At 38.4% G+C, this 26,869-nt stretch overlaps 1 protein-coding gene across 1 annotated transcript; it reads left to right on the plus strand.

The window, feature by feature from the left end:
• Positions 1-253: 253 nt before the first annotated feature.
• syt9a (synaptotagmin IXa) lies at positions 254-24,753 on the plus strand. Its single transcript, XM_051134306.1, has 7 exons — positions 254-943; positions 10,406-10,856; positions 11,287-11,839; positions 19,287-19,407; positions 19,869-20,040; positions 20,477-20,606; positions 24,036-24,753. The coding sequence occupies exons 1-7, from the start codon at positions 796-798 to the stop codon at positions 24,102-24,104; spliced, it is 1,644 nt and encodes a 547-aa protein (XP_050990263.1). The 5' UTR covers positions 254-795; the 3' UTR covers positions 24,105-24,753.
• The last annotated feature ends 2,116 nt before the right edge of the window (positions 24,754-26,869 follow it).

Genomic DNA, 26,869 nt, shown 5'->3' on the forward strand with positions numbered 1-26,869 from the left:
CCCCCCATCCCAAGTACGGGATGAGGACAGATTAAGAGTGAGGAGTTGGGGTGGAGGGGGGGATGCCGAAAAAACAGTCGAATGACGGAGGTAAGACGGCTGTGTGCATATATATGACTTGTGCTAGTTTGGATGATTAGCTAGACGAGTTGCACCTGAGCCAAATTAGTTGATTATCTGATCATGCTCCTCCCGAACTTTGTTATCAAACATCATATAAATAAACATGACAACCATAGCGTCTGCACCTCATAGTTACTCCAGTTATTGTCACTACGGTAAAATCATGATGACTATGGTCACGCCACAGTTTTCCGTATGGAAACTGTACTTCCTGGCTGAAGAAGCTCATTCTTAAGCATTTTGGCCGTTCAGCGATTGCATACATGAGTAAAAGTGTGCTCTAGCGCTAACTCGCTGTGGACCAACACACACGGGGCGAACGCGCTCGCGCTGATGAGTAATTACGTGTGGATGAGGCTGTGCGCATGCGCACTGTCTTCAGCACCACGGCGAGCGCCTCACACTTCAGTTCGCGCGTGTGCGTGTGAAGATTCAACCGGTGGCTTTTGATTTCTGACTCCGCTCGCGTCGCGACTCGGCTTCGCATCGCGCAGGAACTTCGCCGTGTCGAAATAATCCTGCCAGGGACTAAAGAAAGAGCACGCTGAGAAATCTCCACGTCAGAAAAGCCGGGTTTGTCCGTGAGAGTGGGATGCCGTCCGTGAGATGATGTTTCTCTGCGAGGGGATTGCGCTTTAGAAGCTCCACAATCCAGAAGGATGCTGGTGGGAAATGCCTGTGGACAGAGAGGACGAGATTTGTCAAAAAGCGCTAGAACTCTTATCGGATCTTTGTTCTAAGGGGGAGGTTCAGAACGAAAACTGTTTGGATTTCATTTATTATTTCCGAGACCTTGCCAGGCCGAGGTATTCGGACTCAGGTAGGCGACACTCCTGCACGAAACGCTTGCATGCGCTTTCTTTTCCGCCGGGATCATGAACTAGGTGATTACCATCGCAACTTCATTTATAAATGCTACCTAGTAGGTTTTTATTACATTGGATTCCATGTTGACTTGTTGCTCAACAATTTATTACATTTTACCCTCAAGATGTGATCACGCTGGAGGAATGTCGACTACATTCACTGTGATCTCCTTTACTTGACGTGATATTCAGTGTATGGACTTAAATACTTTTGTCAGTCATTCCCTTAATTTAATTTTACACCCATTAAATTAACAGATCCTAATAAATAAACCGTTTAGAATAGTTATGTATTTATTACAGTTGCAGTGTGTGCAGCAGGATCATATTTCATTCTTGATAATCCTTAGATGAATTCAGTGCAGAATTCCAGATTTTTTTGTCCTGTGTATGTCATCATCACACTGGAAAAAAAAAGGTTGTTCCTTATGACATGGATGGATCACTGGTGTACCAAAAGGTTGTAGGTTGTAGGTTTGATCCACAAACTATCACAAAAATAAATAAATAATAGGCTAAACATCAAATCTGAAATTGAGCAATTCCTAAACTGAGTGACATAATAAAATGCTACACACTTTGACTTCTCATCATGAGAAATGAGATGAGATGGTGACATGATAAACCCTTCACAGCTTCACACTTAAACCTCTCATTATTACGATCCACTCTCTTAATGTCATGTCCCTTAGGATAGTCTGACCCATCATTCTCTTACACTTTGACCATGTTTCATCATCATGAACTTTTCTCTTTAGGTACAGCTGAAGCCACATCTTCTAGGATAAAGATTGTTGCATTTGAATTAAATATGGCATCTGTTACTTCACATGTATACTGTGTAGATAAACTTAGATTGAGACACAACACACAATCCATTCCAACAGCACAGGCCAAAAGTGCAGTACTGGAATCTGACCGCTTCGATTCAAACGCTACAGCACCGGCCGAGCGAGAGAGCACGAGTCTTTTGTGCTGCACTAAGGTGTACCAGGGGGATTTGGTAGCTGGCGTTAAATCTACCACCCACCAGTAATATGTTTTTTTTATTTTTTTTTTGCACAATAGCTTTTACAACAATTCCTCTTGATGTCTGATGTGATGTCCGACGTTTATAACACTAAACGTCCAACTTTCAGGGCCAGATGGGCCTCTGTATAAGACAAGGAAACACGTGTTAACTGCATGACTACACGAGTAAATGAGATCAGATCTAACAGTCATCAAGCTAAAATGAAAGCCAAAATGTAAGCCCTCCCCTGACAGATGCACAGCAGCTCAAGATTCATAGAAGCTTTATCGACATCGCTCTCACACGCTGAGCTCCTGTGGCTGCATTGACAGCTGTTCATGGTTGGTTTTGTCAGTTCATTGAGAGCCAATAGTCTGCACCCACAGTAGTGTAGTAATAAAAGGCCACAGCTTTTTCAGAGACAGACCATTTCATATTGGGTGAGTGGCATCAGAAAAAAAAAAAAAAAAAAAAAAAAACTCGATGCAGCACACAAGAGTGTGACAAAGTCCTAGAACTATTTTGTGTTTTTGAATCATTTTTCTCTGAAGGAAAGTTGTGGAAGCGGTTTAGTAAGTATGATCAGTTCAGGTGAGAATGCAAAAGCATTTGTCATGAAAAGAAACCCCTTAGGCTTATTGGTGGAAAGAAGTGTCTCTACCTAAATTTTTAGCAAAACTCCAAAAACATACCTACTGTATGCAAACAATTCACTGCAGTTTCCAGGTTGACATAAACACTATTGGCAGTAAAACAGCAACAACTTTATTTTGTTCACACAAAGACTAAGACTCATAATAGCGGCTGTTGAATGCTTGAATCTAATTGGTTGAGAAATGTGCACATATTTTCCAGGAAACTTTTACCATATTTGTAAACTACTACATTTTGACATTTGCATCACATGATTAGTACCACATGTATGGGTTTTCTGGCATAGCAACTTAGCAAGGAACAGCACTTGATCTACAGCTCACCTGGTACAGTGCTGCGTGATGCAGAGCACTCAGGTACATGTTGATAAAAAATCAAATCATTGTAGAAACAAGCTAAAATAGCTTTAGTTTGCTTTTAACACTGGTTGGTTACAGTGGATGGTATGTTATTTTCAAACACGAGTATTAACCATTTAGTGCCACGCACAGGACATTTTATTGGTTACACTTTATTTTGATAGTCCACTTTAGACATTCTACTAACTATAAGTAACTTTGCAACTACATGTCAACTAATTCTCATTAATATGCAACTACATGTCTACTAACTCTCAGAGCAGACTGGTTAGGTTTAGGGTTAGTAGAATAAGTTGACATATATTTGCAAAGTTTAGAAGAGAGTTAGAAGATATTAAGCAGACAGTCTACTAATACTCTAATGACTAGTTGACATGCAGTTGCAAAGTTACTTACTGTTAGTAGAATGTCTAAAGTGGACTATCAAAATAAAGTATTACCATTTTATTTATATAAATAAGATTAATAACAACCAACGTAAACCATTTCCAGATTTATGTGTTTAAAAAAACTGAACAGCTAAAACTCACTCACAGGACAATTTACTTTGACAAAACACGCAAAAGCAACATAATTTCATTTTTTGAAGAATGGAATCACAGATGACATAAAACCTCAGGGTGTAACTCGTACTGAATGATTTTATACAGAGTTAGGGTTAGGTTAGGGTTAGGGTTGATACCTCAATTTGGCTTGATTGAATAGGCACACAATATTTTACTAGATTCACTAATCATTCATCTAGAAACCACCCAAGCAATCGCCTAGTGATACTCTATAGTTTACCACTATAAAAATGAGCAGAAAACCATCATGAAAATGAACAGCTAAAACCCCTTAAGATAAAAACTAAATCCTAGTTAGAATTGCAAATGAGTAAGGGATAACTTTTTTTCGAAGAGGTTGTTGGAACTGGTTGGTTGCAAAGACAATCCTTATAGGGTGTGCAGCAGAGCGGGTGTGGTTGGCTCTTAGACCATAAGTCTGTCCAAACTATATAAAAAACCTTCTAAAAAAAGTTCTTTAGTAGAGGTGTAATTTGTGTGTGGGAAGGGTGAGACATCATGATTCCCACATCATGATTTTGTCCCCATCACTTTTTAAAAGCCATTAAAATATCTTGCAGAAGTCGTGCACAAAGCAGAAAAGCATCTATAGTCCATCATTCTTTACAGTTAAATTCATACACTCGTACAAGCGTTTGCGTTTTGTTGGGTGGTCGCACAGTCGGCCGATATATTATCAGACCCAATGACACAGTGCTGTACAACCTCTGCCACATGTAGGCGTCATGTGAGTAACCAGACAAAATGGCAAGTTGTTTCAATAAAATCCCTGGAATTATTTATTATTTTCTTTTTCGCTTTTGTTTATATGTCAGTATAGTGCAGAAAGGAGCAGGGCTGTGAAACGATTAATCGCGATTTGAGTTTGCCTAATAAATGTGGGTGTACTGTGTGTAATTATTACGCATATATAAATACACACAAATTAATGTACATATTTAAGAGAAATATGTTATGTACAAAATATTTGTATTTATATATAATATGAATTATATACAAATTATAATAAATACATATACTTGTAAATATTTCTTAAATATATACATGAATGTGTTTGTATTTATATACACTTAATAATTTACACACACATATATTAGGCAAACTCAAACTTTTATTTTGCATGCGATTAATTGCGATTAATCGTTTCACAGCCCTAGAAAGGAGTGTAGGAAAGAGAGCGAGAGAGCAGGACTGGGATCGTGACCCTGCACAGACAGCAGCTTTAATATGCCCTGAGCCTGTACCGGTGCCACAGCTCTGACCCGATTGTTCTTTGACAAACCACTGTTTTGCAGTGTTAGATGGCTCCCCTCATATTTTCAGCAGCAATCAAACATTAATGAAGACTATGCTTCCCCAATTACCTTGGATATGATTGAATAAGCAGATAGGCACATTTGACCAGTTATACGGCGAAAGTGATTCTGCTCCATGCGAGATCAAGACATTCAGACCAAGTGGCTGCGCAAACTGTAATTAAATAATCAGCAGCGCGAAGCCCGAGTGAAAAGAAAAGAAGCAAAACAATCATTATCCAGTGTCTCACTGTGCCGGAACGGTCGCCTTTCTGTGAATGCCATGGTAACATTGTTATTTCTTTTGGAGGACAGATGATCAAATGATTTTTTTAAGAATAGACTTGATTACACAAGGAGCAATATTGAGTCTCGGGAGCAGAGCTTCTATGATTTTGCAATCATTGATTATTTTCAGAGCCCTTCTTATGAAAGTGCTTTATAGGCATAACCAGCATTTGGCATTCTTCAGAGCTGTTTTTGGTCCACAGAAAGCGCTGCCAGATGAGAGACCACAGCCTGGTCTTTCATTGCTTTATGAACCTCTTATTGGAAATCCCATTTCATGTTCCCAGTCAGCAGAGGAGCGGTGTCAGAGGGTACAGCGTAAGCGCTCTGATGGGGCTTTTGCATGTCACAAATTACTAAGGGTGCATGACCACCTAGTACTTTTAAATGGTACTAGTACACCTTTTAGGAGTCTAGGAGCACGTGTAATATTCCTGTACTGTATGTGACGGTGAATACAAGAAAACCTTTCTTTCATGTTCCCTAGAATCTCACTGAAATGCCTCTCTGCTAAATCTCACAAGACGAAAAATTCAATTTGAGCATTACGGAAGAGATAATGGCGCCTATTAGAGCTTTTTAACCAACTTGGTCCCAAATTCAACCATATTAGGAAAACCCTCTTCGGAGCTTCTTAGACGGCTAGCATTTCCACCGTATGTACAATGGGTTATGCAACTGCAAGCAGCAGTTTTACCAGATATAGAAATCATACTCTTTAAACATGACTCTAAATTTCTCATTTCTTACATGCTGGTCAGTTAAATTTGTCAAACGGTAAACTACTTTAGTCTAAAATGGTTCAATCATCAGTATTTGCTGTATGTTGGCACAATGTTAACACAAACGCATTCATACAGGCAGCTGCAGCGCAGTGGGAATCTCAGCTCCGAGGCTCTTTGAAGCTCTTTGTGTGTTGGAATGTTTCTATGGGTTACTAGATATGAGCCATTGTGGAGCGTTCACTTTGAAGTGTAACTGACACACTCAGTGGACTGAAATGAGTTGTGCTGCTTTAGAGGACTCTGCTCAGAGACACCCAAATCAAATAGAGTTTGGCAGCTGCCGTCTCTGCTGAATGCTGGAGGGATGCGGTATACAAAAGAAGAGGAAAGGGGAAAGAGTCAGTCCATTAAACGGTCCAGGTGTAGTTCTGTCTAGCTGCCGCAAAACTCTATTGATTCACCTATTGACTGAGTACCCGTGGCTTCGTGCAACATTTTAATTTAGCTTAGGTTTTCTTCTGCAAACAGGCAAAATAGCACGTCTTGTTCTTCACTTCAGATAAATGCTCCATCATTAACAGGTAACTGTAGCAGGAAGCAATGCAGGACAAATCAGTAGTTCTGCGTTTGCATTCCACATACTGCTATTGACCTTTATGGAAACTCACTAATACCGAAATGAGGACTGAGAAAGTTAATCAATAATTTCTAAATGAGATCGTTTTCATTATATAAAGAATTATCATTTAATTAGGACATGTTTCTGAGATGTGAGCATTTGTAACACATATGATGTGATGAGATTGTTGACACATTAATACACTGGTTGATTTTTTTGTTAAGATTTTGGTAAACAGCTGTTTTATTCAAGATTATATTTTAGGCACAAGATTATAATTAAACTTTTGTCACATTCAACATTAAAACACATGTAAAATATAGCAAAAGGGGGGGAAAATGGTAATTTATGTGCTGCTAATTTATTTCTCCCAAGAATGAACATTTGCTTTTAATTCAAGTGACTTTTTTCATTTTTAGCTGAAACCATGGTCCTTGGCGATTCATAGAAAGTCCATAGCTGTTGTCACTTTGAGACTGAAAAAGGAGTATACAGAACAAAATGAATACCTGTGGTTCTTGAAATTAATCTGAAAAAATAAAAATGTCAGAGCAAATCATAACTTTGCACTTTACACCTACCTTTGACTAAGCGTAAGATTTAGTCTCAAATGTAGAACTGCACCTAGATTTACATTTTACATCCAGCCTAGTCTTACAGCTGGGTGAACGTCCAGCTGGTGCAACCCATGGAGAGCAAGCATTCTGCCACATAAAGTCATGTCACATGTGCAAACTCACACGTGATTTTTAATGGGAATCATGCAGACACATGATCTGTGCCCCATTTTCTCTAATATTAGGAAGTGTGATTAGATTTCCCAGGATTTTAATGTACCGGATGCTCCAACCTACAAATAAATGTGGATCAAGAAGCAAGAGACCCATTAAAGTCTATTACTATATGTCACTAGTGTAAGTTTAACATGATGTGGAGGACTAGTCTCAGAGCAGCAGCGGTGGGCGAGTAAAGGTGTGGTCACACTATTCTTTGGCTCAGTCACCAGACGGCATGTCTGTACTTGCAGACTTGTGCTGGATCAAAGTCTCTTATTGACTTGCACTGACAGATTGTTCAGCATTCAAAATGTAGAATAACTGCCAAAAAAAAAACAAAAGTGAGTAGTGCAAACTTCTTGAGTGTAGCTAAAAGAGAACAAATATGATATACACAAAAATTAAAAAATAAACGAGGAGTCTTAGCAGGCACCGAACATCAATATAACATCAGGTTGATGTTGGATGTCAACGTCAGACAAACGTTGAATTTTGGTTGAGAATGAAAATCGGGTTGATGTCAGTATTTGATGTCAATTTAACACTGACTTAGTGTTGGATTTTGGTTATACAACCTAAAAATGACAAAATATTATAAATATATTGAACATCAAATAAACTGTGACAATAGACGTTCAATTGACTTTACTGGATCTTCAAAACCTATCCCAAAAAACATCAAACGTTCCAGATGTGTACCTTTATTTAGTACACACTGAGTGTGTCAGTGTGATGAAAGTGCATCATGGTTTTGATGTTTATTTCTTTAGAGGAAAAGTCTGAAATATTTAATTGTTCGAAGGCTTACTTTCTAAAACCTGTAAAGAAATGTTCTACATCAGTCAGTGAGACTCTGCCTATCAAATGACAGTTAGTTGGCAAAACTTCTGTTGAAATGAAATGTTTTGTCCTCGCAATTTTTACTGCTCACACACAGACAGCACTGCAGTTAATACATCCGTTTGTCATTTCATTTTTATCTACAGACTCTAATTTTTCACTAGTTTCAGGCATCCAAGGAGCATCCAGCCACAGATGCCGTGGTTCATACTGTAATGCTGATATTTGATGAGAATCATGTTAATATTGCTGCTACAAGTCACTAGAAATGCAGCGCCTCCCGCTGATGTTTTGAATGAGTTTGACAGCTAACCAAGCGTTCCAAATATGTCACTTCCAAACCAGTGAATATTACTGTGAAATATATTATTGTCTTTAGCTTGAAACTTCAGTTCTTCTGTTCTTGCTTACTTCTGTAAATGTAAATCTGATTTTCCTTTTACTTATCATAATCTTTTATCCATGCACTTTGTAAATCTTAATGAATATTATATATATATATATATTTCATATATATATACATACATACATATACATATATACATATTCATATATATATATATATATATATATATATATTATAGCTGTTAGATACTTATCAAACGTGTCATTGATTCTTGTTGGATTCTGCTTTAACTTTTGAGAGGGAATATTACTAAAGTATCTGTCATATATTTAGAGCATATATTTATTATTACATTATTTCATACTTTAATTTTTTTTTCCTGCGTGATTCTTTAGGTGCATTTTGTCTTTTGACAAAAGTTATCTGTATTGTTTCTTGCTGTGTAATTCTTCTGTTGTCTACTGGCAATAAATAGACGGCTGTTTTTAGATTGTGTCAAGACGTTGTGAACTTCACTCTTATTAAAGTGGGGTGGAGAAACAAAACCATAAAGGACTCGTGTATACAGAAAAACGGTAGGGCCAATTGACATTCCCTACATTTCCGAGAAAATGATTGTGGGGCTTGCTTGTCAAATGGGTGGTCCCATCCCACCCTGGACAACCTTTGGCTACACCACTGTAGAGCATAATTAAAACAGTTTTGTCCATCCTAATTAAACATGTCACCTTCTCTGAGTGAACTGTGTGAGGCTTCCCTTTTTACCGCTTACTCCTTATTAACTTAAGTTCCAGATTTTAATTAAAGATCAGGGATTTCATTAGAGTCACTGGTGGTTAAGGCCAATCATCACAGTGACAATATCCAATGTTTCAAACGGCAGTGGCTGGGAATAGGCTTTCATTTAGACGTCTAGGGAATACAGTGTGCTCAACAGGGGCTGTATTAATGAAGGATGCTAGTTACGCATTATCTGAAAATCAGAACAGGAAAGTACAAACTGAAAGGAATTGGTTATCAAAGTAAAGCAGGTGCCAAATGTTTAAAAGAAGATACTACTATAGTGTCTATATGAGATAAAAGGTAGTAAATGGCATCTGACTTGAGCTTACTTCAAGACTATTAAATGATTCTTTGATTTCTGAGTGGCTGCTCAGACATCTTCAGACTGAATGGCAGTGAATGGATGGAGTGAATTTACTGTTCTTGTGATGAAATGTTTTGTAAAACATTTGCAGTTTCTCCAATTTTACATTTTTCTAGGCTGTTGACATTTGGAATATGATAAATTGATAAATGAAAATAATTAAAAATAAGACATGATAAAATCTCAAGACCTTGTTTCTGTGAATGCAGTGTTGCTCCTAAAATCTGCTTCTTAAAAAATAAAATAAAATAAATAAATAAAATTATCTTTGACATCTTTGATTCATAGACTCCTAGTGAAGCCTTAAGGAAGCATATAGGATCATATAGAATGAAATGCAACACCAACAGTGTGAACATGCTGTGTGATATTATTTATAGTTTTATTTACTACAATATTGAAACGCACCGAACGTGATATGTATTATGTATAGATTACTTCTAAGGCAGTGTTACATGTTTGATGAAAGTTGCCACTTAGGCACTGCAGCGAAATGCATCTGTTCCACTGCGTACACACAGACTTGTCTATAACAATGACGACTGCATTCTACAACCAAATACATTCTTGAGAAATGTTGGTAGTGATGATCAAATTTCCATTCAATCTGACCAGTGTGTACAGAACTGAAAGACAAAAAAATCTTATCTGGACTCGAACAGCTTGTGCTCCCAGTAGCCTTGTGGTCTACGGATCCAAAAGAGTATTTGTGTACAATGAACATAAACTTAAGTGGTCTGTATTTTTGTCTCACCCTATTTTTATGTGATTTTAATCCTTTCTTGTTAGACATATCCATCAGCCTGCTGTCACTGGTGGTGACCGCTTGTGGCTTGGCCCTGTTTGGCGTCTCTCTCTTCGTTTCATGGAAACTCTGCTGGATTCCATGGCGCGAGCGAGGCCTCTCTCCGGGCACCAAGGAGGGACATCCGGACCCCCCTCATCCTCCTCCTCCACCCCTTCAACCCCAGCCCATCTATACGGAGGTGGACGCCACCCTCGACCGCCGGAATAATGCCCGAGGTTCGGTGGTGAAAGAGCCCACGGTGCCGCCCACTCCGGTCTCTCCGGCGGTTCCGGGATCTCCTCCTGCCGTGCCGGTGCCTGAGGCAGCCCTCAAAATAAGCCACACTTCACCTGATATTCCGCTGGAGGTGGAGTCTAAGACTCAAGAGAACGGTGTCCATGGCAACACACGCATGCAGAGGCAAATCACGGATCCCTCCTCGACCTGTGTCAGGTAAGTCAACCTTCTATAATTACTTTAATGGATTCTGGTGGAACGTCAGTCTCTCAACAATAAGACGGGCCGAGAGGTCAATTTGCTGTCTAACCAGAGTTTATCACCAAGAGCCTCTGCAGTAGAGGACACTGACCTCATAAAATCCAGTTTTCATTTTAAAGTTGAACAATTTTAAGGCCGTACACTGCAGTGTTTTCCTGCACATGTTAGAAATGACAGCACATAATGTCAAGAACACTTCTGGATAAGGCAGATATCCATTCTACAGCTTTTTTATAATTAACTAAGTTATCAAGTTGTTTTTTTTTTTTTTGATGTATCAAAGGCCTGTCTGAAAGTGTTTATTTCGTATGAGACATTTCCTTTATTTATTTGGCTCACCTCATATCCAGTGTTATCGTCTTTAACTCCTGCTATTGGTCAACAGGCAGAGTTCAATTCGACGTCAGATGAACCAGTCTAACCCTGACTTCACGGTAACCCAGTTCCAGAGGCAGGACTCTCTGACCGGCATGAGTCTGGGCCAGCTAAAACCAGAACTCTACAAACAACGATCCCTAGATGGCGAGGACAACCGAAGCAGTCGTGTGGGCAGCTGTGGACGCCTGCACTTTATTCTTAAATACGACTGTGACCTGGAGCAGCTCATTGTCAAGATCCACCGAGCGCAAGACCTCCCTGCCAAGGACTTTTCTGGAACCTCTGACCCATACGTAAAAATCTACCTTCTCCCAGACCGCAAAACCAAGCACCAGACCAAGGTGCATCGTAAGACTTTAAACCCTGTGTTCGACGAGGTCTTCCTCTTCCCTGTGGCGTACGCGGACCTGCCCACAAGGAAGCTGCACTTCAGCGTCTACGATTTTGATCGGTTTTCACGCCACGATATTATTGGGCAGGTGGTGGTGGACAATTTTCTGGATCTAGTGGACTTTCCCAGGGAGACGAAGCTCTGCAGGGACATCCAGTATGTGTCTTCGGTGAGTAGATTTTCCGTGCTTCTGTTGGAGGGTATATTCTTAGAGATAAGAGCACATCTGAATGAAAATTAACCGCAAAACATCTGAGAGTCAATTGAGAGATTCAGAGAGTTTGTCTATTTTCCATTGCCAAAACTGTAGCAATGTATGAATGCTCACTGCTCAATCCAAACAGCTCCCTGCTGATCAGCACAGAGAATTCATAAGCAAAACCTGCATGGGGAACTTTTTCGCCCTTCATCTTCATGTGAAACTCTCAATCGCACAGAGTACTACTGAAATCAATTGAATTCTGCCCTGAAATTTCATAAAGCAATGGTAATTATTTATTTTTTTCACATCTTTTTGATGTATTTTGTTGTTGTGCTACACACTTCCTACTCATTCCTTGACCAACTATTGGGCTGCTATTCTTACATTCAGTGCACAAAATCTCAAAAAATCTCAAATTTGGTATTACCCTTCAGCGGTTCAGTTGGCGGTTGGCTACACATTATCCTACTTATAAAACTACTAAGAAAATAAGTAAATGTATGTACATGAAATATTGATGAGAAAGAGAGCATGGAGTGATACAGCAGACATGAAAATAGCACAGCTACAGTATGTAGGCAATAGGTTTCAGAGGGCCATGCCATAAAAAGGCAGTGGTTTTCAGTGCTCAGCACTCACAGCATTGCACATTTAGTATGTCTTTCTAACACACAGTTCACAGAGACAGACCACTGGTTTTACAATTAATGAGTGCAACCGGAACGCCCAATCTGTAAGCTCTAGTGAAATGAGTCCCGCCTTCTAAATAAAAACAGTAGCGTAGCTGCAGCTGCTGTTGAAAGCTCCAGACACCATAGAAACAGCCATAAAGTGCTTAGTGGTGTGAGAATTTCTGCAGATTTGTCTGTGCACCGAACAATCCTATTGTCTGGACCAGTCGGAAATATGATATTCCATCATTAATGAATAACTACACAGGAAAAAAAAAAAAAAGATACCGCAGATATTAGATACTCTGATTAATGACATAAACCAGCTTATTACAATTAATAATCACTAGATAGTCATGGAGACTACAGGAACCTTTTGAATCATCAACTGTACCCCAAATGCCAAAAAAAGTAACCTATAAAATGATTATTTAGTGTACCTCACAGAAAAATATAGTTCTATGTGTTTGCAATCTCAGTTTTCTTTTGGTTTGAACTATTATTAGTAACATCCAATTGTTTGAATACTTTTTCCAGATTCAAATCTCCACTCTATTCCAACTGAGAATACCATCTCAACAACTGTTTACAAGCATTATTCATTTAGAGTACACCTTCAAGCTAACATTTAAAACAATTCACAGGATCACAGATTTTCAGAAAACTATATTTCATCGATTCAGAAAAGACATTTAAACTGTCACAACCGATTCTCTTAGTATTCGAGACTTTGTATCAATCAATCAATAAAAACAAATATTAGGTGTAAATCTAACTTTATTAGGAAAGATCTTTATGAACTGAACCAAAGTCCCTTTCAAGCAAGTCAGATCACTTGGCAGCCTTCTTTAGAAACACATTTGGGCAGCTCCAATCAACTGTAGTTCCACTGTAGAATATCCCTATGAAATAGTCTTCTTCTCTTTGCATTTACTGACTTTTTTTATTTATTATCATTAATTTTTCACTTCTTCATTATCTCTATACACTCCTCTAAGATCACTCCTGTGAATGTGAGGTATCACCCCATGAGGAAAATTGCACAGGAAGTGTTAGGAAAATGGCTTTTGAGTTGGCAAAGATGATTGCTTCTGTTTGCTTCTCAGTGGTTTGCATTCTTTGTTTGGAAATGAATGTCTGTACTGGGTCAGAGGACCAAGATGGCTCCTCCCTGTGTGGTTGTTATTTTAAACACACTGTCACACATCGCTGAGAATCCTGTGAAGCTGAGATGTGTCCCATTAACCTTTTCTGAGCACTTGCCAATGTGAAAATATACTCCAAATATATTCCAGTTTTGATTTAGATTTGATGATTCAAATGCACATTATCTGTTAAATCTGTTAAACCATTTGTAGTTTAAAACACTATACTCGACAAATATTTAAAGGAATCGTTTATACAAAACCAAACACTCTGTTTTCATTTATTCACTCTCTTGTTGTTTCAAAGATGCATGGCTTTTTGCTGGTCGTTCCCTTAAAAAATCTTAAAAATCTTAAAAATAAAGGCTCCAAAGGGGTGTTTTTGCAGTGATGCCATAGAAGAACCATTTTCGGTTCCCCAAAGACCCTTTCAGTGAACATTTCTTAAAAGAACCATTTTGAAGAACATTTAAAAAATCTAAAGAACTATTTTCCACTATAAAGAATCTGTTCTACATTTGAAAGTTTCCATGGATGTTCAGGGTTCTTCTTGGAACCATCGATGCCAATAAAGAACCATATAACATTTGCACTAAAGTTTTGTGAAGCTAAACAATAATTTTGCTCTGTTCCTCACATAAAGCTATCGGCTATCGTATGATGCATATCATATGGATTTTTGTGTATTATTTGTATTATATATCACAATATGTTTTTGTTGCACTGATAATCATCATCACAGTGTTTCCTTATATGTTCTACAGAAGAAAAAAAAAGCCATAAAGAACATGAGGGTCAATAAAGTAAGACAGATTATTATGGATATTTATATAGATTAGCTGTGAGTATTGCTGCAATGTTTGCATTTAGTTGAAATATTGCTTTAATGCTGTCTTGTTGGAAAATGGTGGGAGCTGCCACGACATATTGATCTGTTTCAGACTTTAACGACTATGAGGAACTAATTCATCAGAAGCTTCTGTTCCAAAAGTTCATTGTAAAAAAAAAAAAAAAAAATGTTTTATGCACCTGCAGCCATTTCAGAACAAATCTATAAAACCATTCTCCTCACAACACAGATCACACACCTGCATCAGTTCACATGGTCACACACACTGGAAGAGCCACTGCTAAATCATGTGGACTGGAACTGTCTGTTGGTCACAGCAGGCAGGGTGATATAACTATGTGAATCAAAATTGAAGATATTCGATATTTTGATATGGATTTCCAGGCTGAAACATAGGATTTATTTATTGGTTTGTTCATTTATTTTCTTTTACAGTTTTTCTCAATTGCTTAAACACATTTCTTGAAATTATGCCTCGCTTTTGCGAAACTCTAAACACAAATCCGTAACTTCTAACTCAATTCTCCGAACTTACTATATTCAGGTCAAAATGAAGCTCTCCACTCAAAACAACTCAATCTTGCTGAAAAAAACAAACTTTTCTCTTAGACATGACACACAAACCCTCAAAAACACACACACTACAACACAGTTTTACACACTGATGAGATCAGTTGAAAACAATACTACGAAAACTGGTAATAACTGTTGCTTGGAAAAAAAAAATGATGAATACAACAAATGTATGCATTTGCAAGTGTTTTAATCCTTAATTTATTGTACTGTAGAGTACAGCACAAAACAGCAAACAACAACAAAAATAATTATTCTACCCCAGCATCCATGTCTTTGGTCTGGGACAGGCCAAACAACCTCCTCAACATCACACTCTAATTGGTTATAACCCTGGCACGCATCAGCTAAAATATAGAAGACTGCTTGTTTTCTTGCCCTTGCCCTTCCTATTTCTCTTCCATGTTGTTGTCGTCGTCCTCCTCCTTCTTCTCCTCCTCTTCCTCTTTCACCTCCTATTCTTTGTCTTCGAAATTGCATATTACTGTATGCGGGATATTGATTGAAAAAGACCAGATAGGATACACAGTTACACTTTTACTAGTGGTCTGACAAAAAAAAAAAAATCAACATAAAAAAAAAAAAAGAAATAAAATATAAATACATTACAAAGTCATTGTGAAATAGAAAAGAGAAATATGGGCAAAGGCCAAAATATAAATTAGAAAGTCCAGAATTTGTAACTCCTGTGTTGTCCTCTGTCTATATATGCTTCCCAACTGAAGGTTCATGAGATGTTGAGATGTACCTTTGAGCTATTTCAGAGAACTGCTTTATCATCGGTTGATCTGTAGTCTCTACATTAGTGAAAGTCAGTATTCACTTGAACAATTCATGGCAAATTTACAAAAAGTCTAATAGAAATGTGTAGAATATGCTTGACAGCTAGATCAAAAATGTAGCATTTACTGCAAAGACATATACAATGAGCTAATGACTTGATGTTTTGAGGGGAAAGACTATAGCAACATGAAAACCGCAGACAAATCAGTTGCATAATCAGCTGCATGAATATACCAAAGCAAACGCAACTTGTTAAAAAAAAATTGCACAATGTGCACAAGTGACTAGATGATGTGGAGGTTGAACAAGTAGTTTTGAGAATTTCATTTCTGATCTGAGAAATGCACCAAACTAAGCTGACTTTGGCACTTTTATCTCCATCGAAGGTTCTGATTGGTGTGTGATAGATTTTGACTCCTAGTGTTTCCACTTGGGTAATTGTGTGCTAATTGAGCTCAAACTTTGCAGACTCGAGTGAACAATATTGAATGCTAGTGCTTTCTAAATGATCACATGGTGTAAGCACTGAGAAATGTAGGGATTTGTGTGTAGAGTTTTGCAGTAACAGTTCACCAAATCTGACTCATGTGTTAAAGCAGGGGAATAGTGTTTATAGTTCAGGGAAATGGGTGTGCTTTTTGAAAAATGGCATTATGGTTTTGAAATTTTAGTTCAAAAGACTGGTTATAGTGTTTTAGCAATCAAGAAAAACTGTAAAAGGCTCAAATGAGCAGTTAAACAGTAACTTGATCAAACAGGTAATCCATCATATTCTGATTTTACTTTAATATTGGCAACTAAATACAAAAAGTACATACTGCCTAGCCCTAATTGGGCTACTTTTGTCACAGGTTCCAGTAAATAGATTTTAATTTCTACAAGTGTACAATGAATTCAGCTTCAGAAAGAATCCGCTGTTGTAGGCCAAACCCTGATTCATCCAAACCCACTCTGTTCTGCCAGACGTCTCAGCGAAACCAATCTGGAGTCTAGTAAACAGAGCAGTTTTTACAGCGCATAAGCAATGAAGTGACTCTAAGGGGCATTTCTAAATAAAACCACTGGTGACTGTGTGAAACGAACAGCACACGGGACGTGTTTTGATGTTCAAAGCCCTGTGCTTTCTTCTGATTCAAAAAGAATAAGTAGAGCTCATTTAAGACTCAACTCTAGCTAATGAGACAGATCTACCCGGATCTGTCATAACAATCACAAATACAAAATTCAGAGTGCTAGAGAAAATGAGGTTCGTCCCAAAGGGCCTCATTCAAGCGTACAGTAGCTCAGTGCTCACTCGACAGGAGAACGGAGTGAATTGGTGCAGATTCTCATTCAGTGGAGATATAAATTACGATTATCAGTTTGTGTATGTCTGCTTTGGGAAGAAGACAAAAAAAAATAGTGGCTTGTAAACTGTAAGTGGTCAGATGGTCATTATCATAAAATAAACAGAGACAGTGGTCTTAAATCTCCCTGAAGTTGTTTATTTTGTGATAATGACTGTCTGACTGTACATTATCCAGCTTGTTACTTGACTACTTACTAAATACATAAATATTTGTACATAAGATAAATTTGCTGCTGCCAGATTTACTATCAGCTTGAAAAACACTGACACAAAGGATTCTGGTTGCACTAAGTGAAAAAAATAACAATGAAGCTGTGTGGGCATATTTATTTTGTGACTGTAGGAGTTTCCCTTACAGACAAAATGTATGGGATTAGACCATTTAAATGAATTATGAAAAGTAGGTTCACTGAGGTTTGCGGCAATCAATTTACTGGAGTTATTATGTAACGCCTAAAAAGCTTGTCTTAACTCATTCTCCGCCTGTTGTTAGTCGATCACTCCCATCTGATCATCATCAGTCTGCTTGTTTGCGACCCTATAATAATTTGCGCTGCTCTAAGTAGATTGCGTTGGTCATTATGGAAATGATCCGGCTGTGTCTTTGTTCTTTGATTTGTTCATTGTCTGTAGATCAGCAAACGTTTCCAATGCCGTCCGCGTTTCATTGCAGTTTTATGCTAATTTGTCCTGTTGAGTAAATCAAATATGATGACTGTCATTTACTAGAAAATGATGGAGATACTTTGCCTGAAAGTGGATAATTTATCCAGGTGGAACTTCTAATATCACTTGCAGTATGTTATACATCAAATGTTGACTTATTTGCACTGTAACATCAGGCAATATATCTGTGAAATATCCGTATAAAAGAGCAGCAGGTGCCCTTGAGCATTTGTTTACCCTTTCTAAATGGCAGGACTACATGCTTCTCAGATCTTCTACAAAACCCATCACAGCACTAGAACGACCTTTTACTGTCACGAGCGGCACGACCCCTGGTTAACTTCAGCGCGAGCCTCAGGCGTACAATAGAGCGTCAGATATAATCTCATAATATCTCACTGTCACCCTGAACACCTGCTTGTTTTTTTGCAGCCTGTGGCGCTGGCTGTTTAGACATGATAGGTAAATGCCATTATATAAGTATAGAGTCTGACAGATGTTAGCCTCATCCTTGGACACCCTCAGTTCCAAAATCAAGAGTAAACAGACTGCTGCTGCAAGAGCTTTTGAGGAAATATCAATTTTGAACAAATTCAGAGGCACCGTAGTAAGTAGCCTAATAAAGGAAACTATATATTGTAAGCAATGTAAATAACCTGTACTGTTGATTGGCTCTGATAGCTGAATTCATAATTCTGACCCATTTTCTGCATGTCTGCTCTATAACCGCTGCTGCAGAATATTACTGTGGTCTGTTATTGCCCCTAAATGGCATGCAAATATGAAACACAATTATTTTTTAACATTCACAGTCAAACTGCCACAGCAAGAATGCTCACACATTTCAAAATAAAAATCGTCCTCTTCTCTAAAAGACAAGTGTCCTTCTTTATATCAGCCGGTTATGAACTGTTGTGAGACACCAGTCAGCATAACATCTCATTTCTGTCATCCTAAACCATGTTGGTCGAGTTCACACTGCCGTGATGTGATGGTCAGGTGTAGCTGAATCTCATCAGCTCAATCCTCCTTTTCAGCCGACTGGAGGTAAGCCATGCTTGTGAAGTTCACATGAATAGGTGTTAGAAAAGCTCATCTCACATTCTCAGCTGAGTTATTTCCAGAGCGAGTGATAACACGCCTTTTTAATGCTGCTGACGTTAGTGTTGTTCTGATATGATGCAAAGTGTGGCAGATTCTGTGCTCCATGTAATCTATATTTGTGGTGTTCTGCACGGTTTTCAAAGAAAGAGCGAATACATGAAACAACTGCACGAATAAATATGACTGAATCAAACGGTCGTTAATATGAATGAATCTGTTTACTGTACAGGTCAAATATCAGGCGTGAGAAAATAAATCTTGTTTCTGTTGCCAGGACAATGTGGATCTGGGGGATTTGATGTTTTCCCTGTGCTACCTGCCCACGGCCGGACGCCTGACCATCACCATGATCAAAGCACGCAATCTGAAAGCCATGGACATCACTGGGGCTTCAGGTACGAGCGGACGGGCAGATTTGATGAACACACATATGACATAGTATCTTTTTTTCCTCCTTAACAGAATAGCTTTAGGGGATTTGCAGTTTATGGTATGATATGTAAGAGGCTTCTAGCTTTAAGCTGGTGAGGATTTAACCACCCCACTGAGCAACACATGACAAACTGTGAAAAAAATCTCACATTTGCATTCATGCATAACACATTTATTAACTGATTCCCTTTTATAGTAATACAACACCGTTAGACTTACTTGCAGACGTTAAAAATGACTTTCCAGTTTTCACTGCATACTTTCCGATGCATCGGAGCTTTCTAACCGTTTTTTTATGATTTCAAATAATTCTGATTTCCTGTGAATGTCATTCTTTGAATGTAAATGGTCTTAAATGTAAATGATTGTATTGTAATATTCTTAATATGAGAACATTGCATATTTTCTCTCTTCACTTTGCTAGACCCTTATGTGAAAGTTTCTCTGATGTGTGATGGACGAAGGCTGAAGAAAAGAAAAACCTCCACCAAGAGGAACACATTAAACCCCGTGTACAACGAGGCCATAGTGTTTGACGTTCCTCCAGAGAACATCGACCAAATCAGCCTTCTCGTAGCTGTTATGGACTATGACCGGTGAGAGTCCCACAAATGTCTCACGTGTCCTTTCTGCCCATTATGGACACATGCTGTGAGAGTGTCAGCTGAAGTTAAAGATGATTGCTTTATGGCGATTTCTGATTTTAAAGCAAAGCTCCAGTTTCAGAACAAGTTCAGCTCTGAGCAGAGCATCTGTAAAATGCTGTTGATGACCACAGAAATGATTATATATGATTCTCTCAAACACAGATCACATTTACAGAAGGCACTTACTTACAATGGAAGTCTATACGACATGTCATTCCATTTTTTTTAAACTTCAAAAAACAACATTTTTGGTTGCACTTGATGAAGAGGTACAGTATATGGGCCTCACAGAGGAGACAGTGCAGATATGTAATACAGACAGTATTTTTAGAGCAACAGTTCTGCAGAAAGTAGGCTTACAGTATTTTGGTGTCTTCTTTCACAGCGTAGGTCACAATGAGGTGATTGGCGTGTGCCGAGTAGGTAACGACGCCGAGGGTTTGGGCAGAGAACACTGGAATGAAATGTTGACGTACCCACGCAAACCCATCGCACACTGGCACCCTCTCGTCGAGGTAAGAGCACATGGACGTCCTCTCTCTAAAACTTGTGCAGGTCACATTTAGTACATTAACCATTAAACGTACTGTCCTAAATATAGCATTTCAACTTTAAAAACAGTGATTTGTTTGATATTGTGTTTGAATCCCTCTTGTTTAGTGTAGATAAGCAGCAGACATCTTTTCAGAGCCCAGCGTGTACTGTATGGACACTCTCTTTCACTGGCTATATTCTTGTTTGCAATTTTATAGGATGTTTAGGCAAAGGCTTTGTCAGTCTGTCTTTTCAACAATTACTTAAGTTAATAATTACTTCAGCTCACCACAAAGCTTTTGTACATGCTGACTGTACTTCACGACTGACTGTGGAACATTGTGCTCCGCTAACAGCTGGCCTTGCTAACTAAAACTAAATCTATACGAGCTGTATTCAGAATTTCTCATCACTCACAACATAATTCCCAAACTGACAAAAAAACTGTTCTCCTGTTGGTCTTATAAATGCTAAGAGACTGAACTGTTGAGGGGGTGAAATGCGCACACAGAGCTGTGAGCTGTAATTTGAAGAAAGGAATGAAATCTTGCAGAGCAGAAGAGTGCTGATGACCTTTATGCCTCTAAGACTTCAGATTTACTGCAGGGAAAATCTGTCACTCAGAAAAAATGAACAACTCATCATGAAAAAAAGTATGGAAAATGAATCATTAAATAAAATAAACCCCAATTCTCTTATAAAATCTGAACATGGCAAAACTGTTTTAGACTTTTTTCAAGCATCCTTACATATGCAGTTGATTTCCCGTGTGTGTGTGTGTGTGTTGGCATTCGCTTTTTCTTTTCTTGTCACTTCAGTGCTTGTTAACAGCAGTTTCCTGTTTTCATGTTTATTTATAAGTGTGTTTGGAATTTGACTACAAAAAGAAAAAAGAAAGTTCTGAATAGTTTCTATAATCCCAGGCTAAAATCTGTAGCCTTTGTGTGCTGGTTTGACAGGTTCACCGACAGCCGATTAATGAAAAGAAATGGCTGTTGCGAACAAATTTTACCTCTGATGAAATTCTGGCAGTTTCACAGTCCTGCAGTAATTCATCACGGAGTTCATGTCATTCCAAACCAGTACAATCTTCGTTCGTCTTCGGAACACAAATGAAGATATTTTTGATGCAATTTTAACATTTCATAGACTTTAAAAAAACAATAACTTCTAATTTAAGTGAACTTAAAACAATCTTCACAAAAACCCATTATTTACCTGTGCCCTTCGGCAAGTAGGAAATTTGCAGAAATTGAATAAAGTTATGAACACTAAATTCAAAATTAAATATTGATGAATCCTTAAAATGTTATTGATTTCCTATTTTTTTCTTTTGTTTTTTGATTAACAAACATCACAGCAGCTGTGTTATTAGGTTATTTGGCTGCTTTTTCTTTGAGAGCTGCCGCTACTGAACGTGACATGGATCTGACACGCGTGCTCCTAGTTTCATTCCTACTTTAATATGAAATGATGCAGGCATCACATTTGTGTGTGCAATTGAAGTGCACTTGCTACGAGCACAGTATAACGGCCGACAGGGCAGGAAGATTTGTTTTACCGAGACGCGGCCTGACCACATCTCATCTGACCGCAGTTCACAATTGTTCTGCTGAAGCTCCTCGCACCTGTACCAATCTTGTGCTCGTTTAATTAGCGTCTGGAAAAGAATCAAAATCAGCAGTTGTGAGTGTGGTGGCCGACCCTAGCCCTGCCCCTGCGTAATATTTTTATCACCATTAAACTGAAAAAATGCACCGTCTGTGTTAACGCACAAATTTTCAAAGCACTAATTTAGAATTATTTTGAAACAAATGAATTACAGACGTAACATGGGTTGTTTTGAGAAAATCTGGGCATTTACTCTCAAGAACACTGCTAAGAATTGAGTTAAGTGTAAAAAAATTCTTGGCTCAAAGCTGCGCTTAAAAGTTAGTTATCGAGCATCTCAGTCGTAATTTAAGCGAAGTGTAGGACTAAATCTTAGGTGTCAGTCTTGAGAGATGATTCACGACACTTTGCTCTGCCACAAACGGGATTTTGGATGACGAAATAGTCAGAGATATTGCCTATTGCCGATGCCTTTGAGACAGCAAGACCATTATCATTATTATTATTATTATTATTATTATCGTTATCTGTCAAAAATATAGCAGAATAAGGGGCCTGTCTTTACTGATGCAGCGCAGAGAGTCGTTTCAGAAACTTTGCCGTGGCGCTGGTGTGGCCGCAATCTGCTCCGGTTGCTGTGACGGAGCTGTAAGACGCGCCATGTAAATAAGGGGTAAGAGGTTTATTCATCACACAGTGCAGATAGCTTCACTGATTATAACGGGAGTGTTTTTTAAAGAGCATAATACTCACGCTAGACTGAAGTCCGTTATGACGTTCTTTGCTCGTTTTGAATTACTGAGGAAATGTGACCGTATGATTAACTGCTCATCGTAAAACATTTAGAAAACATTCCTCCTCTCCTGAAAGATTCGCGCACGTCTCGGTCTCCACAGCGCCGTCACAAGCCCCTACCGGCAACTCCTAACCACTTGAGAGACCTCTTGAGCTGTCTTAATTAACTGGGAGAGTAAGAGTGATTCTTAGCTTTAAGAAATTTGATAACTTGCTTTTATACTTAAGTTTGAAAGTAGAAGTAAATGTCATGAATTCTCAGCACTTAAGACTAAAATGACACTTTGAGAAGCTTGATAAATGCGGGCCCTGATCTACTCTTAAGAAACATTTCCCTGGACAACTGAGTCAAGGTCATAATAGTCCTGCAAGAAAAGAAAAGGAAAAAACTCTTCATCTGTTATTTTTTCCTTCTTTTGAGAAATAATTCGGATTCACATGGGGGTAAAACAAAACAAAAAAAAGAATTAAGCACAATGGAACATAACTGACCTTAAAAAAGGTCAGAATCTCTCTGAAATTCTCTGAAAGCTCGCTGTCTAGAGACTTTATTTAAAGCAAACAGCACTGTATATATAGCTCTGTCATTTGTGCCACTGCAGGGAGCAAGAACAAATAATTTTCTCTCACAGCAGATGGTTTTGAAGGCTGAGGTGAAGAGTACTGTGAGATCCTGTTTTTGTTTAGTTTTTGCCTATTAAAGGCCAGCTTATTTTTAACTGTACCCTCCACCTAAGAAAAACAAAAAGACTTCACGTCTTAGATATTTCAGCACAAATCATAAAAACATAAAATAAATAAAAGACCTGTTTTAGAACTATTGAACTATTTAAGTCTCATCCTTTTTTATGAGCATAATAAAAACACTTTGTATTACTGATTTAATTGTTTAAGTGCGTGAACCTTATATGTACGCGTCTAATGCGGTAATGTCCTAGCAATGGCTACTAACGTTTTAAGTGAGCAGATATGACTAGTGCTTTGTTCTCCTGCGCTCTCTGCAGTATCACAGCACTGGAGGGGGAAGTCAGGGAGGCTCCTGTAATTCCCTGAAGGCCCCTCCGTCGCCATAGCCTGAGATCCAGGTTTCATCTTTAGACCCACAACAGAAGAGAATCCATGCACAAGATGTTCTGTCCTGGGATTCAGAGGCGGGAGATCAGAGAGCTCCAGTTGGCCGTTCCTGACAACACAGGGGGCGGCGTGCCATTTTCTTCGACCTGTGCACCTGGAAGCTCTTCCACTGCATGGGAATACTTGATTGTTTCAGCTGCATGTTGAGTGGTCACATACTGTATGGTTATTTTGTGCTACTCATGGTGAATTGGAAAAGAAAATTTAGTGGAAAAAAAAGTGGAAACGAGTATTTTTATGTTGTTCTCAAAGTTTTGATTCCCAGTCAGTGTTTTCTAACTCAGTCTCAGTATGTGTTTTTAACTGGAGTGTCAGTGTGTCACTCACTGCTCTTGAGGATAGGATGTCAATTTCCCTTTTTTTTTATTTAATTAATTAATTTTATTTTTTTTTTTTTTATTTACACCACCCCTCCCACAGCGCATGAGTGTGTTTTGGTGTGGTGAAGTTTCGAGATGTTCTCTGTTTCTTGTTTGAAATGCTCTGTGGATTTTGTCCTAAAGCGTCATGGTGGTGAATTGTTTTACAGACTTTGCAAGTAAAATGTTATTTCTCATGTTATTAAACATCTATTTCTTACAAAACGCATCTGGTTTAAATGAAGTGTTTCTCAATTATTGAAACCACTGTGCGTTACAGGGGTGTAATGGTGCAATTTTATTCTGATTTTCACATCTTTAAATTTTGTTTTAATCATCTTGGAGACGATGCCTCAGTTCTTGTGGATTTAGGCATCTTAAATCTTTTATGTAAGATCTGCACCAATACAACAGATGTTTTTAATGAAACATCTACAGTATGTGCCTATAAGACTTTTTTTTTGTTTTTGGATTAAACCTTAAACCTTCTTTATTGAAGCCATTTAAGCTACACTGCAGTTCAGTATATTAATGCCAATATTTTCATGACATTAACTGGCAGTTGCAGAAGACATACGTTGAGACTCAGATGTAAAACACCATGGACGTTTTCCATGTAATGACCCCAGAGACTATTGAGACTAGTTAATTTTCCCATAGCGAGTCTGACAGAAATGCTTTGCTCTCATACAGCTCTAAACAAGCGTGCTCATTATAACCAAAGCACCAGACGTGTTGAAAGTGCTGTGTTAAGTGTCACAGGGATGGTGCAACTCATGTCAGATGGCTCTGATTCATGGAGATTGATTTAGGCATTCATTGATCTGTTTGCTTTGTCGCCAATCACACTCCATTTGTTCCTGTCAGAGTCCCGAGGACTTGCTTTCATCAGATACATCTGTTTCCTCCAGATAGAGAGAGAGCAGCTTACGGGAATCTTTTGTCACAAAAAGAACAGGATTAAACAAAAACCTGTGCTTCCACACCTTATCTCTTACGCTGCATTGTATTCAAAGTTGAAGGTTGTTCCTACTTAATAGCTCTGGATTCCAAGCATTTGTTTTCCAAAAAAGGCAGTGATAGCTTTTGTTTTGCAGGTGTATGATTATCAGCCAAGATGACACTTGTTTTAGACACCTGTACTCTGCATAAAATTCGCTAAACTGGGTTCATTGTTATTTAAAGGGGTCATAGGATGCGTTTTCTTTTTTTCCCTTGTCTTTAGAGTGTTACAAGCTGACCCCGGACCACAAAACCAGTCTAAAGTTTATGGGTCAAAATGATTGATTTTCCTTTTATGCCAAAAATCATTAGGATATTAAGTAAAGATCATGTTCCATGAAGATATTTTGTAAATTTCCTACTGTAAATATACCAGAACTTAATTTTTGATTAGTAATATGCATTGTTAAAAACTTTATTTGGACAACTTTAAAGGCGATTTTCTCAGTATTGTGATTTTTTTGCACCTTCAGATTACAGGTTGCCATATAGTTGTATCTTGACCAAATATTGTCCTGTCCTAACAAACCATACATCAATGGAAATCTTATTTATTCAGATGATGTATAAATCTCAATTTTGATAAATTGACCCTTATGACTGGTTTTGTGATCCAGGGTCACATATATAAGACATATATATGAAGTTGCAAAGGTTAAATTCTTAAACTCACAGAGATATTTATTATAAAAGTGAAGACGCAGCCACGCCTTCCTAAAACGGCTCGCTTAAACACCGCCCACATGTATATGGAAAGAAAGAAGGCGTAACTTTTTACACCGACTGTAGTATTGTTGCAGCCGCTGTCGTGTTGTGGAGACGCTGCGTGTCTTTTTTTGCGAAAGCGAAAGTACTTTGTTTAGCCTTCCAAATCAGTGAAACTAGAAATCAGTGGTTAAGTTATATTTACAACCCCGTTCCGGAACAATACACTGCAAATATTCGAGTGGTTGCTGCGCATTTTACTGAGGACTGTTTCCTGAACCTGGAAGCGTAGCCTGTACACAAAGGATTAAGGCTGTAAAGTGGGGAATTCCAACGTTGCAAGGACAGTCTGGCACTTCTGACTCACAGCCTGTAAGTACGTTTTCATACTGAATATTGGATACGAATTTGTTACTGACTATTCAAATGCGAGTTTTGAGCAGCGTTGAGTAGTGCTGCTTGTTTGTCGTTTCTACGATCACAAATGCAGACATGGTGTCATGTTTCACGGCGCAACGCAACACAACACAACACAACACACAAAAAGACATGATGAGTCATTATAAATCAGTAGTTATGTCCCCACTGGATGCAACAAATGCCTCATGTATAAAGCAGCATCACAACATGGTAAGGGG

The sequence above is a fragment of the Labeo rohita genome, chromosome 18, assembly GCF_022985175.1.
Source record: "Labeo rohita strain BAU-BD-2019 chromosome 18, IGBB_LRoh.1.0, whole genome shotgun sequence".
NCBI lineage: Eukaryota > Metazoa > Chordata > Actinopteri > Cypriniformes > Cyprinidae > Labeo > Labeo rohita.

Coding starts and splice junctions, on each gene's coding strand:
- syt9a (XM_051134306.1), top strand. CDS start 796: ATGCCTGTGGACAGAGAGGACGAGATTTGTCAAAAAGCGCTAGAACTC. Junction 944..10,405: donor GCCGAGGTATTCGGACTCAG/GTAGGCGACACT, acceptor CTTTCTTGTTAG/ACATATCCATCAGCCTGCTG. Junction 10,857..11,286: donor CCCTCCTCGACCTGTGTCAG/GTAAGTCAACCT, acceptor ATTGGTCAACAG/GCAGAGTTCAATTCGACGTC.